Source organism: Calonectris borealis, chromosome 23 (genome assembly GCF_964195595.1).
Source record: "Calonectris borealis chromosome 23, bCalBor7.hap1.2, whole genome shotgun sequence".
Taxonomy (NCBI): Eukaryota; Metazoa; Chordata; class Aves; order Procellariiformes; family Procellariidae; genus Calonectris; species Calonectris borealis.
This window is the reverse complement of record NC_134334.1, coordinates 8,164,517-8,178,536: the sequence shown is the minus strand read 5'-3', so window position 1 is coordinate 8,178,536 and position 14,020 is coordinate 8,164,517. Positions and strand designations below refer to the sequence as shown.

Sequence of the window (14,020 nt, the reverse complement as noted above, 5' to 3'; positions counted from 1 at the left end):
TAATGCAAAGTTTTCATGGTTTTTATTAATACGGCATCTACACAGTGCACATTTCCCTCTTCCTCCTTTTGGAAACTCAGCTTTTGCTTCCCTTAAGGATTTTAAAAAATTAGGACTATGTTCTGGCACATATAAATTGTTTCTCCTCTACACAACATCGAAGCCCTCGCTTCTCTCCGAGTCTGTGATTTTCCACTCATAAATGTGCTGCATCCTCTTCTCCGAGCGGCATTACCAGCTGACCATAATGATCTGGAGAGGGGTATCTTAATCGCCCGCTAAGAAGCTTTCAAGCTTAAAACCTTGATGCCATCATTAGTGGTTTCGGCACCTGCAACGTCGCGGACAGACTACGCCTGATGCTTGGACACTAAGGGCAAGCTAAAGTGCATCAGTTACATGGTTAACTCAATGGGCAAAGATTGAGGGACAATATTCTTTTTTTTTTCCCCAATAAGGTTTATTTACCATTAATTCACATCCCTGTGACCTTAGTTTAAGCACAGCATGTTCTGCCTATAGTTGTTTTTAAGGTTAATGCCCAGGTCTCACAAATATGCCTCGAAGAGAGCTGTTCTCCCAGCCCTGAGGTTTTAAGGGGAAGGTTCTCCTCCCGAAAGTATGACAGCACCTGCATCCACGCCTCTGGCAAAGCCAGAAACATCCTCTTTGGGAAAAAAACCCAAATTGCTGTATGTGCAAGTCCGACCATTAAGACGTGAAGGGACGCTCTGTCTACGCTTTAATGGAAACATGTATGACTGAACACAGGCGGCGGTTGGATTCTCCCTTTGATTGACGTAATGACTGGTATTTTTTCAGGAAGCGTTCAATACAGGCTTCCTCTTTTGCTATTCATCCCTCCACGTGAATATTCATTAGAAATTATTAAACTGCCCATTATTCCAAAGGTCTTGACGATGGGAATCCTCTCCCCCACCTTTTGGCGCCTGTAATATATGTGTCTCCATCGGAGCTGTCTAGACTCCCTTCATCATGAGTGGAGACAAGCAGGCACGTCTAGGCTATGATCCCTCTAATCTATCTTAGCGACGGTTCACATCGTTGTGAAGTTGTATTTCTCTCGAAGAAAGGGGAATCTGGACCAGAGGAGGGCAGCCACCATGGCCTATCGCACTACACGGTTTCCCTGGTTTGTTTGGCTTTTTCGGGGTTCGATTTCCCCTTGCTCTTTTGGCACACATGGGAAGAGAACAGGAGGCAGATTTCTTCCTGCCTTCAGGATCCCTCAGACTAAGCCTGGCTTCTGAGAAGTAACACGGGCAGCTCCAACTTCCCTGACCTCAGCTAATTCTTTCCTTCCCTCAGCCTACTCAAGATGATTAAGCAAAATACTTGGAAGGAAATCAAAGCCTTAAAAACGCAATTAGAAGTGACCATTTTGTTAATACGGGCGCGCACAACCCCAAAGTCAAACCCAATCCACCAACAGCACCAGACGTTCCTCGGGCTGCGGCACGCCCGCGGGAAGAAACTCGATTCTCGGCAGCTCCCGCGGGCTTAGCGAACAGCCCAACACAGCACTCGGGAGAACAATGTCTGCCCCGACGCTGGCGGGAGCAATGCCCTCCATACGGCTCGGGTTTTTCCGTTCCTAAAAAAGGAGGTTAGGAAGACCTGAAATTGCCAGATCTCACACCAGATAGAGGCTCGCGCTCCCGCAGACCGGCAGCTGTCCACAGGTGACTTAGAAATGTTATTTTTAAAAGACAGCAGGTCTTCCTCCCCCAGCAGAGGATAAGGCAAGTTCACACGAGGGTCTGGATTTAGCTGCCAGAAATCCTCATATTTTCTAACAAAGACTCTAATCTAATTGCAAGAAGCCTTTACAGCATTTAAAAAAAAAAAGTCTCTTTAACAGAAGGCAAAACAATAAAATCCTTTGAGATGATCTAAATAGTTATCACTGTAATAAAATAGATATATTTTTGTAGGACCCCATTCCTTTACATCCATCCCCAACACGATGCATTTTTAAGACTCCCAACCTAAAATTAATTTGGAAAAAAACGGAAATCTTCCTCTGCCTGCAAAGAAATCAAATGCACTTTGAAAAAGCAGCAGCAGGTCAGCTTCTGGGCCCTGCTACAGAAACAAAGACTGACAGACCAGATTTAGATAAACACCTACTTCTGCAAATTTAGGAAGAGGCTTAATTGCTTTGTCATTTAGAGCCAGCAATTACCAATTATTATTGGGAGTACTGAGGGGGGATAGAGGGGGTTATTAATTGCAGCAGAATGTCCACTCTTTTTCCGGCAGCTCATGCAAAGAAAACTATGTATAAAATAAAAAAGCCACTTAACTTGGCGATCATGTTTTAAAGGATTTTATCGTATATTCGTATAAAAGATGGGGGGCGGGTTCTTCCAGAAGGGCTAGCAATGTTAAAACTTCTATTTTATTTTGCAACTGCATCCTACCTGCTTCATATCACAGCAGTAGCATGTGGGGGCAGGCTCCAAAGTTGCCCCTTTTTGGGGATTTTTGGGGCTCATCCCTCCGGCAGGGAAACCGGTGCTAATTTCTAGAGTGGGCAGAGCATCGGGTGCTGAAGGAAGGTTTCAAAAATAAAAAGCGACCTAAAACTCAAAAGTTGAGATGGAGAGCGTGGTTACCTCCCTCAGACCTCGCTTTTACACAGGCGCTGCTGTTTCACTGTGTAACCGCGGTGCTCTCCTGCGCTGTGTGAGAAAAAATCTTCACGCGAGAGCAAAAGCCGTTCCAGCGTTAGGGGTTGGGGGGGGGGGTTTTGTTGGTTTTTTTTTTTTAAAAAAAAAAAAAAAAAAAAAGGTTTTTGTAGAAAGCCGAGGTATTTTTAACCGCCGGGTTTCCAGGGCGGCTGAGGGGCGGCGCGGGCGGCCCCGCCCTGAGGGCGGCGCGGCGGCGGGCCCGGCCGGCTCCCGCCGGTTCAGACCGGTTCTCGGGCACAAACAACCCGCCCCCCCGCTCGCTGAGGCGGCCGCCGGCCCGGGTCTGCGCGCCCCCCCCCCCACAAAGGCACCGCGGCGAGGAAACCACCCGCCTTTCGCTTCGAAACACCCGGGTGAGGCGGCCCCGCGGCACCGGCCGCCTTGTATCTCCCGACCCCCTCCGACCGTGCCGCCATTACAGCGCCGGGACGGGCTCCCGCCGCCACCAGAGGCTATGAGGCGACGGAAAGCGGCGGATTTTCAGAGCGAGATAAAAATCTATTATGCAACGCACATTTTTAATAGATTACTGTAGAGTATACAGATGAGGTAATGCGAGTTGGCGCCCTCCCCCAGCCGCTCTGTCAGCAGCGCGGCGGCGGCGGGGCTCGGGCGGGAGAGCACGGCTTCGCCTCCCTCCGGGCTGAGGTGACTGATGGGCTGTCGCTGGTTCCCGTCCCAAGGGGACGGCGGCACCATTTGCTCGCCAGCTGCGAGGAGATCTTAGATCCCGGGCGATATATTACTCTTTTTTTTTTTCCACGGGAGGATCTATTTATGTATAAACATGCGTGTGCGTGCATGTACAGGTAGTCTTTTTCGGCCGTTTTTGGGAGGGTATAAAGGTTTGCTTTCTGTATTTTAATCTCTTCAGAACAAAAATACCTCCTCTCTCTTCAAAGCTATCCGAAAATTTTCTGCCTGTGCTCAATTTCGAGAAACCTGATACACTCCCAAGGGTAAAAAAAAAATGTTTAAGAGGATGGTCTAGGTTATATTTAGATGAGAAGCAGCGCAGGCTGACATGAACAGAAACACGAGAAAGAACAAAGTGAAAATGCTCGACAGTTGGTAACAAAAACCTGAGAATATGAGAGATTTTTTAATTTTACTTTCCCTAATTCACATTTCCCTGTACAGAGAGAACATCAAAGCAGCACATGGCTTTATGTGAACAAAAGGTAAAGATTAGGTGTTTCACCTGACTCTTACAGGATTTACTGTTGCCTTTGTGGTTAATTGAAAAGGAGGGTTCCTACTCTGCAATTTTTTTCTTTTTTTCTTTTTTTTTTTTTTTTAAATCTTAGCCTAATTCTTTTTCCCATACAAATAGGAGCATGCTCAATCCTGTCGTCCTACCAGAGGAGATTAAAAATATTCAGGTGATCTCTACAGTGCAAAATTTATGTGGAATTATTTAACATCAGCAAAGGCCATCTCACAGCTTCTTAAATAAAGACTGAACAGCTACATTTAACCTCATTCTTCCTGATTTTTCAGCTGTCCCCAGCAGAGGCATCTCTCAACCCACTCAAAAACCCTAAATCCCATTCTAAGTCAGTGATTCATCACTTGCTGGCGGACAAACTAAGCGGAAAAGAGGAGATGAAGACAATGGCAGGGAAAGGTTTGCATTATGTAATGCAACTAAATTCACTTTTTTCTACTTTCACTTCAGTTGTTTAAACAGGCTAAGAAAGTCCCCAACAAAACAAAATACACTGCAGCCTCCATGGGAGGTTTCAGGGAGCCTGTTTTTCCCATGATTAAAATTCTCTTGGCAGTATTTTTCATCAGTTTATTTCAATATTAAGACACATAAAATAACACATATGTATTCCTTTCCAACTGTAACTCATTGCTCCAGAAAGAATTTCATCACAGAGAAATCTAAAATTAAAAAACAATCTCTAATTACTTTATGAAAGCCTTGCCTTCTTGTCATTAGAACTTCAAGTATAGCTATCACAATTATCGAAAAAAATCCATTTTCAGACTTCTATATGTGCAACTTCTTACCATTGCTTTAATTCCACTCTACAGGAGTGACCATGCTCTCCTAAATCCTGGTGAAAATAAAGTCACTCTGCATCTAAGCTGAAGTTGCTTTTGTAATTCCAGAGCAAGATCTATTTTACATTCCAAGCTATAGGAAATTATTCATCTAACTAGTAAACCCTCCAGCATCCTCGACATCAGACAACTGAATAAGCACTCTTAAAAAATAAATTAAAAAGGAAATCTCAGGTCACTTATCTGTAAATTTTCACACACATATACATGTGGTGTTCACACTTTCACATTCTGGACATCACCTACAGGAAATCAAACACTTCTGCCAGGATTTTGTATATAAGTTTAAATCCCGTCTCAACAAGGTACTTTGCCACATGCCCAGCTTTTAAGAGCGAAACGTCCCACTGCTCGGTGCCATGTGGTGCAATACGTCGCTGCAGCAAAGCTTTAAAAATAATCACCAACACATGGAACAGTAAGAAATGTAAAGCCATTTGACATTACAAAACTGAATAAAAATGCACAGAAATTTTTTTTAGCGCATTAGAACACCTCGACAAGCAGCCTAGAAAACATCTTTTTCTACAAAAAAAAACCGGGGGGATTTTTTTCAGGAGGTTGGGCAGGGCACAAACAAAATCTGGTTTGCTTTCTATGGGATCACACAGCTGCCATGCATATTCAGCTTCTTCCATTGCACAGGACAGGAAATACATTTGCCACTATATCATTTGTGGTGCGCGTTCAGATCAACAAAACGGAGAAATTAAGGCTTCTGGCGGCAGAAAATTAAAATATGATTCTCAAGGTTTCTTACTCTCTCAAGGTGATTAAAAACAAAACCCAAGGATCCTTTTCCGTAACACAGGTGGGGAATGAGCAACCTGATGTTAAGACAATTTCAAAACGCAAACTCTTCCTCAAGTCCGCGCAGGTGACGCCGTCTGGGAAAGCGGCTCCCGCAAAAAGCAGTCACATCCACCGGCTTCAGCCCGGTGGGCAACTTCTGAGAGGCCACAGGATACACCAAATAAAGCCCTGCTTCAGAGAATATGGTTTATTTTTACCGTGTTCTTTTTGGTTTTATCTTCTACATTACTCCTTTGCAGCTCCCATTACAAATCCCCTGTAAAAGCCTCCAAATATACACTTAAAGCGAAGCTTAGCTGAGATCCAATACAACAAACTCTGAACCTTTATGAAATAAAGGCTTTTTTTGTTTGGGTTTTTTTTTTTTTTTTTAAACAATCTGCTGAGCATCTTTCCTCACGTTACTGTCCAGGAAAACCATCTCCAATGAAAGTCTTATTTACTTCACACAGCTCTTTGAAAACCACAAGGAACGAAGCCCGAACTTCTTCGCCACCTTTCTGCTCGTTTTTCACAGCACCTGAAGGACGGAGCCACGCACAAAAATTCCCACTAGTGTTTAACACCCACGAGTTTCCACAGGCTCCAGCGTTCATCCCCAAACGTTCACAGGAGCGTGGGTGAGTGACCCACCTCTCTAAGTAAACACAACTTGTTTTGCCTTTTACACCCTGCCAGTTGAGAGACAGACACGACCAGACTTGAGTGACAAAGTTCTTCAAGACGTACAATTTTGGAAGAATTCAGTGTCATAAAGACCTTCATGATTTCACAGCGTCAGAAAATCGGCCATTTCCACTTATAATAAAGCCAGAAGAGGATCTCCAGTTTGCTAAAATCCCTGAGAAATACTACAGAAACTGCAAAAAGTAATTCTTCTTCAGACAATAGCGAACTATCCTTAGTTATTCCAAATAAATCCCACTCTAGAAATTAAAAATAGATACGGAATTTGGTAAATCAATCCAGGGATGACATAGCCAGAATTTACTACCCAGGGTATGGAGATGTAAACAAATTTCTGCCTGGTCTGGGTATGTGAAACCTGAATATACTGCACAGCGAGAGGGAGCACCGTACCAGTAAAAAGGGGGCGAGGTAGCTTTTGTTCACCACAGGGTATGAGGGTATTACGTATTTACATTGCTAAATTCAAAGTGTGTTAAAAATTAAACAGAAAAATCCACTTGTGCTTTAAAAGACTTCAAGGCCAGGTGGGGTTTTGCTTTACAAAGTAAAGATATGGTTAAATGTTTATTAATATCTAACTCATTGCCTAGAAACACGTAAAACTCCTTTCTGATCCTTCAAAATGCAATATATTATCCACCAGGTTCTATTACTTGCTCTATTGAATTTGAATTTACTGTATTAGTAAGGAAAAAAAAGTTTATTTCCCTTTCCTCCCAGAGTATCATCTAGTTTTCCATTACTACAACTAGAAATTGCCAAGAAAATGAAATGCTAAACCACAGCAGACGCTGCTTATCTTCTGATTAAATCGTAAAACTTTGTTCCAGTGGGATCATACTTAGTCCTCTCAAATGCAGAACAGTATTTCATCCCGTCTCGACATCCCAACAATGACATTTTATAAATATTACGAGTTTCTTGGACTCCCTCCTATCCATTCTGCAACAAGCAAACGAGCACCAGAAGAGATATTTTTCTTCCTGCATGGGATTTTTTTTTAAACCTTAAATGTAACCAGGCCTTCTTTCAATTCATCTTCTCTAGGTTTTTTTTTTTTGATTCTTCTGGAAGTCTCACCATTTTTTTTCAGCTGTGGTAAGTGTGAAAATCTTTGACAAAGGGTTGTCTTTATCTAAGTGTTAAGATCGCGTTGAGAGAGAGGCGTTAGAAATAAACAAACAAGCCTTTAAAGCAGCCTAAAAGTCATCTCAAATATTCTAGAGGTGCCTCTCCCTCCACCTGCTCTCCAGCCAAGACAGGACCTGGATTTCTAAATCCAGGAGGAGAAAACAATAATTAAAAGAAGTAAATAAATCTTTGCACGGTTCTTTAGACATCGGGGGGGTGGGGAGATCAGAAGAGGAGAAACTGATTTCCTCATCTTCACTTCTGCACGCTCTCCCCAGTGTCCGCCCATCCAACCCTTCCAGAAGGTCCAACGTTCAAGCAGGTGAGAGTTTATGAGAATAATTACCTTGACTAGAGAGCTACCAGTGGTAAAACTCCATTCATAGTGATAATCGAACACTAAGTATTTATTATACCGATGTACTTATTTGCTTAATGAATATTTGCCGTTTTGGAGAAGAACTGGTATGCAAAGGAAACCTTCCCAACTCTGGAAACCCTTCTGAAGAGCAGAGCTCTTCACCAAACAGAGCACAAAACATTTACAGGTACAACGGTAGCTTCTTGGTTTCCACTCTTAGGCTGAATTTACTCTTAAAAAGCTAAATACCTGAGAGACATTTCAACGTTTTCAAATTATTAGAAGAAAATCCAGTGATTAGCTCTAGTACTCTTTTTTTTTCCCCTGTATGTAGTTTATAAAGCCACACAAATAACAGAGCTACTGCAGCTATTACAGAACCGAGGACATGGGCGTACCGCAAGGAAATGCATACTTGGATTTATTTTTAGTTTTATATCTTCCAAGTCTACAATTTTTGCTGCAGGGCAACAGGGAAAAAATGGAAAGGCAATATATCAACCTTTTAAATGTTAGGGGTGACAGGGAATGAGAGGAAACTGGACAATAATACTCATCATTTCCCGAAGTATTTTAAAATGTGTCCTGTAAAAAGTAGTTGACCTTAAAATTTGCTTATTCCCTCACTTAAGCAAATAAAATATTTACCCCATTCTCCACCCAGGCAGGCAGCAGCCAGGGGTGCAGCAAGGCCTCGTGTTCGTACATCCACGCTTTGCCTAGCGAGCACCATGGAAAATAATTAAGGACGGCAACAGCATTCCCCTTGGATCTGTTTCATGCCAACTTGGTCTTTTTACATTTCACGCCAGTTTACTTCTACATCAATGAATAATGCTTTGCCACGAAACACCTTGTATTTTCACAGCCTGGGCTCGCAACTCCTCAGCGTGCCTCTGAAAACGACCCGCAAAGCCCACGGGACGGTCGCTCTGGGTCGGGCAACAACCCGCAGTGACCTTACCTGTCGCTGCTGGTACTGCTGCTGCTGCTGATGGAGTCGCTGCTGGAAGATCTGCTCCTGGATCCGCTGCCGCTGGGGGAGCGGGTGGGTCTGGACGCCTGGCTGGCCAGCCTCTGCGGGGACTGGGTCCTGGACTGGGACGAATGCGGCGACCGACTCCTGCTGTGCTGGTAATTCCTCTCTGGCCTTCTGCCTCGTACCTCCCGTGTAATATCATCCCTGTAGATATCCCTGTGTACCACACTGGGCAATGTAAACTGCTCCCGGGCCCTAGGTTCGTAACGGGGGTCGTGAGCATCAAAACGGTTTGGACTTCGACTCCGAGAAGTATAATAGAGCCCATGTTGTAAAGTCCGCTCTCGAGGATCTCTATAGTAATCCTGATCGTAATGTCTCGTCCGATCAAATCCTCCCGTCCCCCGCTCATGGTGTCCATAGGCACTATGTTCATAAGCACGCTCCCTGTTATCTGAAGCCCTGCATTTAGGAAGGGGGAAAAATATTTCATCAGAACGGGGCAAGCACAACTAAAAGCAAATCATGCAAACATTCACGTCAGCACTGAACTTATTTTTGCGACTGCTTCTCCACTAAACAGCAATAACCTATCAAGCAAACACTGACAAACTTATAAACATTTTACTTGACTCCAAAGTTATATTCGTATACAATAAAGCTGAGCAATCATTTTGTTTTAATCACAGTATCGGGCTTTCATGACCAGCATCTTGCCTGCACAGGAAAAAAATACTGCTTTCCAGTACAGAATCCTCATTTAACTTGTGTTTGGTTTTTTCTTTTTCTTTTAAATTCGGTAAACAAGAAAAACTTCATTTTGTGGACATCATAATCAAAATTTTTTTTTCCTCCATTTTTGCTTAAGAGCTTCAAAAATTTTTCGGGAATTTGGTAATTACTGGAGCTCTTCTAATTATCCTTCTGCAAAAATGGCATCACAAATTGGGCTGTAGCCATGAAAGCCTCCGTGCAAAGCATGACCCAGAGGTAAGAAGCTGCTTTCAAAAGGGGTAGCATAACCCATAGAGAAGGCCTAGAAAATTAGGGGTTTTCTTGTTGCTGTTCTAAAATATTTCACCCTCTTAGAGGGAATTTTACTTTTATCAGACTGCTACACTCAATTCTCATCAAAGCTGCATAACCTCAAGAAACATCATGCTTACTTATGTCAGAATACTTAAACTGCAAGGGTGCAGGCCCCAAAAAGATACTAAGACCCTAGGCAAGGAGTAAAAATTAAATTTTTCAGTAGGTGTTTTTGTCTGTTGAGACTGCTGTTGTTACTGCAATCACAGAATTTGTATCTTCACAAGCACGCTACTTTCAAGTAGCTAAGGTCCATTTTGTTTCAGTATTCCCAACATTTTGTATGTCAATTGAGAAAAGCTCTATGTTCTAAGAAAGTTAGTGTGATCTCTCAAATAAAGAGATAGTAAAACTGACAGATAAAGTTAAAAGAACATTACAAATAGTTTAGTAGTCTAATTTAGACAAGTACCTGGACGGTATGTCTAAGTTACATCCGCAAAATGAAAGATCAAAAATTATTACGTTGAATGTTTAAAAAATGCTTGCAAAATTCTAAATATGTCAGGGTAGTCAAAGTTAATTTAAAAATTTAATTATCCATCTTACGAAGGACATTTCAACCTTTTTTTTTTCAGCCTCCTCTCACATTCTTCCTTCAGAATCAATTATTAGTCACTTCAATCCCCTGAATCCTAATAACCCAATTCTGCCTTGTGCTTCCTCCTCCTCTCCTGCATCACGGGTCTGTCTTCTATTTAAAATGGCAGAAATATTTCAGGTATCTTTTATAAACTGAAAATGGGATTTGAATCTTTTCTGATTAGCATCTCAGGAAGTTCCTTCCATTCCTTCTCCAATGAATCACTAGATCCTTAATCCTCTAAATATATTCATCCTCTGTTGTTAAATTATAACTAATTTTCAAGCTTTCTACAGAGCTCATGTTTTGCCTGCATTTTTTCTCTCAAATTATACATAAGAAACTACCTAACCAGTGCAACAGAATTTCATTAACTTATGTATCTGCTCAAAATTCATTGTTGCCTTTCTATTTTCATTATCTCTTGCTCGCAACAATGGCATTTTGAAAGATATTTCAGGGTCTGGCACAGAAACATGTATCTTTTTTCCCCCCCTTTTGAAGGACCAAGATCAACAATTTTATAAATGATTGCATTTAGCATCCTACACAGTGTTAATCAGTGAAAGCTGATTTAATGAGGTAAGAGAAAAAGCAGTATTTTCTAGAGGGTTACTGCTGTATAGCTGACATAAAAGAACAAAGTCCTTATCCATGAAAAGGACACAGAAGACAGACAGAGGAGCTAGCAGAGCTGAAAATCTAATGGCTACAGTGCTTTTTTGATTTATCTATTAGTACTAAGTACTACTGGAGTTAGTGGAAAGAGAGGGTTTGACTTGGGTTAGGAGAGGGGCTAATATACACAGGGCAGGACATACCAACCTTTTCCAAGTGTGGAAACACGACCTATATTCCCAATTAAATCTAGGGAGAGAATTGTGAACATAACTTCCCCAATTTTGGCCCCTCTTACAGGGGTAATCCACCTTCTTAATGGGCAAGGGTGTCAAATGATATTTTAGATGAACCAACAAGAAAAAAAAAAAAAATCTTAGTGACAAGACAAAAAAAAAATTCCACTGGAAGGAAGTAGTCCCAGACTGAAACCATAACTCTGAAACCCCCAGACTTCTTTCTTGAAACAGTAGGCACTTAAATAGATCCATTATTTTAATTTCCAGCCCTATGTCTGAGTCAAGCAGCTGGTAGAAGATCACCCAATGCACAAGGGCACTCATCGCTGCTGGCCAGCAGGCATCCTCTAGCCGCCTTTGTAACCATCCAGCCCAGTCATTTTTCACTGGCGTATCCACAAACTGGTGTTAGCGCCACGTCCTTAAAACTAAAGTATGTTTAATGTGGAGTAGCAAAGAGCTTTTTAAGAGACTAGATAGTAATCCACTCCCCATGGCTACTGGCGTCTTGACTGTATACCATCCAATAAATTCAAGGCCGTAGTTCTTATCCCAGCATTAAAAAAAAACACTATAATTTCCAAAATTTAGTAATGTCCATCATCTCTTTTTGCCAATACCATCAGAAAGAATAATCCCAATAACTTGGAAATGATGTAGATCCAAAATGGAAACATCACAAGCTGCCTTCGGTCTTCTCCATCCAAGCGTTATTTCCATGGCTAAGTGTTGTCTGTAGAATCCAAGGGGCTGCATCATTAAAGTCTACTAGGAATTTTTTGGTGACAATCCAATTAACATACCAACTGCGTATAATGAGAACTGAGAACTAGGCATCAAGCTTTCACAGAATTTTACGTTCTAGTATTCCGAAGATACTCCACAGAGAACTTCACCACGAGTTGTAGAATAAGATAGCTCCATCTGGCAGCGGGGATACATCCGAGCAAGGCCTTAATATTATCCAAGAAATGGAATCATTACTTCTAGAAAAGAGTAACTCCAGTATCGATGCTGGCCAAAGGAAATCTTCCATCTTAAAACCACCTTATTTCAAGTGTAGATATCCAACCAGCTGCAGAAAACATCCTCTATGGATCCACAAGGTACCAGCCACTGGGATAGAAATCACTTCCGTTTCCAACCCAAAATAGGAAACATAGATAATTCCCAAAATTTTAAATCCATCTGGGGGCCCTAGATATGAGTTTGTGTTTCTCACCATATCAAATACAAAATACCTGCCTAGAGAAACCTTGGAACTTACCCATCAAGTCTCCGCTCATAACGTCCTTCCCGTGCATGAAGCGATGGTGGGGGGCCGTAAGTGGGCCCCCCACCACCTCCTCTGAACCCAGAAACCTCTCTACTACGAGATGCTATGGAAACTGTATCATCCAATCCCCGAGCAGCACTGGGAATGGTTCCTGGTTCATTATAATCCGTCCGTAGGTCTCTATCTCCCATTTTGTTGACAGAGTTGTGTGCCTTCTGCGCACTTTTGATGTCCACAAAATCCACGAACGCTGCCACTCCGCCTTCCGACCCCCTCTTAGGGAGTATTTTGACACTTTCGACACGTCCATATCTGGAAGAAAAGCAAAGCAGAGCATGTATATTAGTGCTGGTAGAAAAAGACCGCATTTAATAACATTGCCTCCTGCAAAATCAACACCAGTTTCAAACCATTTGCCCCTCCCATATGGCAGGAAAATCCATCTCAAAGCACAGCAGAGGTTGGACGACGCGTTTTCAAAAAGAGGGAAAAAGCCATTTAAACTTTCCATCATTGTATTCAAACCTCCTCTCTTTTGGTTAGCCTACCATGAGATCGCCCTTTTTATAATAACAGAGCCACAGCAGCTGAAGAAATAGAAAGGTATTCACAATTAGAGCAGCCCCTCTCATTTTTAATCTGACGAGCAAGACATAATTAAAACAAAACTGTGTCACAACAAGTAAAAATAAAGACATCCCAACAATTTTCTTAAGAAAAAAATGACCTTGACACAGCAATTCCACTACTCTGATCTATATTTAATCCATTCAGCGCTAGAACAAGAGTCTTCATTCTGATCCTCGTTCCTGATCTCAAACCCATTTATTTACAACATCCTCGCAGGACACTTCCGAAGCGTGGCCGGCACAGGCACCCCCGGGCCGGCTGCTTCTGGGGTTCAACTTTACATCCCCCCCCGTGGACCCGGCCGCACAACAGGCACGCTGAGGAAAGCTGATGGGAACGTGACACCACCCTACTTAATGTATGTTAAATTAAGTAATTGCAACACGGGCACTTACGGATGAGTAAAAGTCTACGTAAAAAAAATAAAAACAAACATCTTTATGCACACAAGAAAACATGATGTAAAAATGTTTTTACATAACTTGCATCAACTCATAGCGGAAAGGATAAAATGGAAAGTACGAACACAGCAATGTTTTAGAACAGCCAAGAACTGCAGGTCGCGTTTTGGTTGCTCATTTCTCTCAGCCAGGAGATTTAGCAAAACAGGTAAAGGCTTTAACTGCAGTTGATAATCCATGACAAAAAGAGACAAAAAGCATATTTTTGAATGCACTGACAAATGGGAATGGGACACACAAATAAAAAACTAATCAAGAAATATTTGTAAACTCTGAAGATTCACTGCAAAAAATTTTCTATTCACAAAGGCAGCACAATGCTGAACAGATGTAAAAGGATCTTAAACAAGAAAAGCTGTTTTC

At 42.2% G+C, this 14,020-nt stretch overlaps 1 protein-coding gene across 10 annotated transcripts in view; it reads right to left on the bottom strand.

Moving 5' to 3' along the window:
* Positions 1-14,020, bottom strand: part of SPEN (spen family transcriptional repressor) — a 67,390-nt gene that overhangs the window by 35,086 nt on the left and 18,284 nt on the right. For 4 of the 10 annotated variants that reach the window (XM_075171917.1, XM_075171918.1, XM_075171922.1 and 1 more), the window contains exons 2-3: positions 12,558-12,878; positions 8,747-9,223 (exon numbers count right to left, since the gene is read on the bottom strand). In XM_075171917.1, coding sequence (XP_075028018.1) covers positions 8,747-9,223; positions 12,558-12,878 — 798 coding nt within the window. Of the gene's footprint in view, positions 1-2,444; positions 2,757-8,746; positions 9,224-11,258; positions 12,879-14,020 lie in introns of those variants that run through there. The other 6 variants (XM_075171924.1, XM_075171925.1, XM_075171921.1 and 3 more) reach the window with 5 other exon arrangements.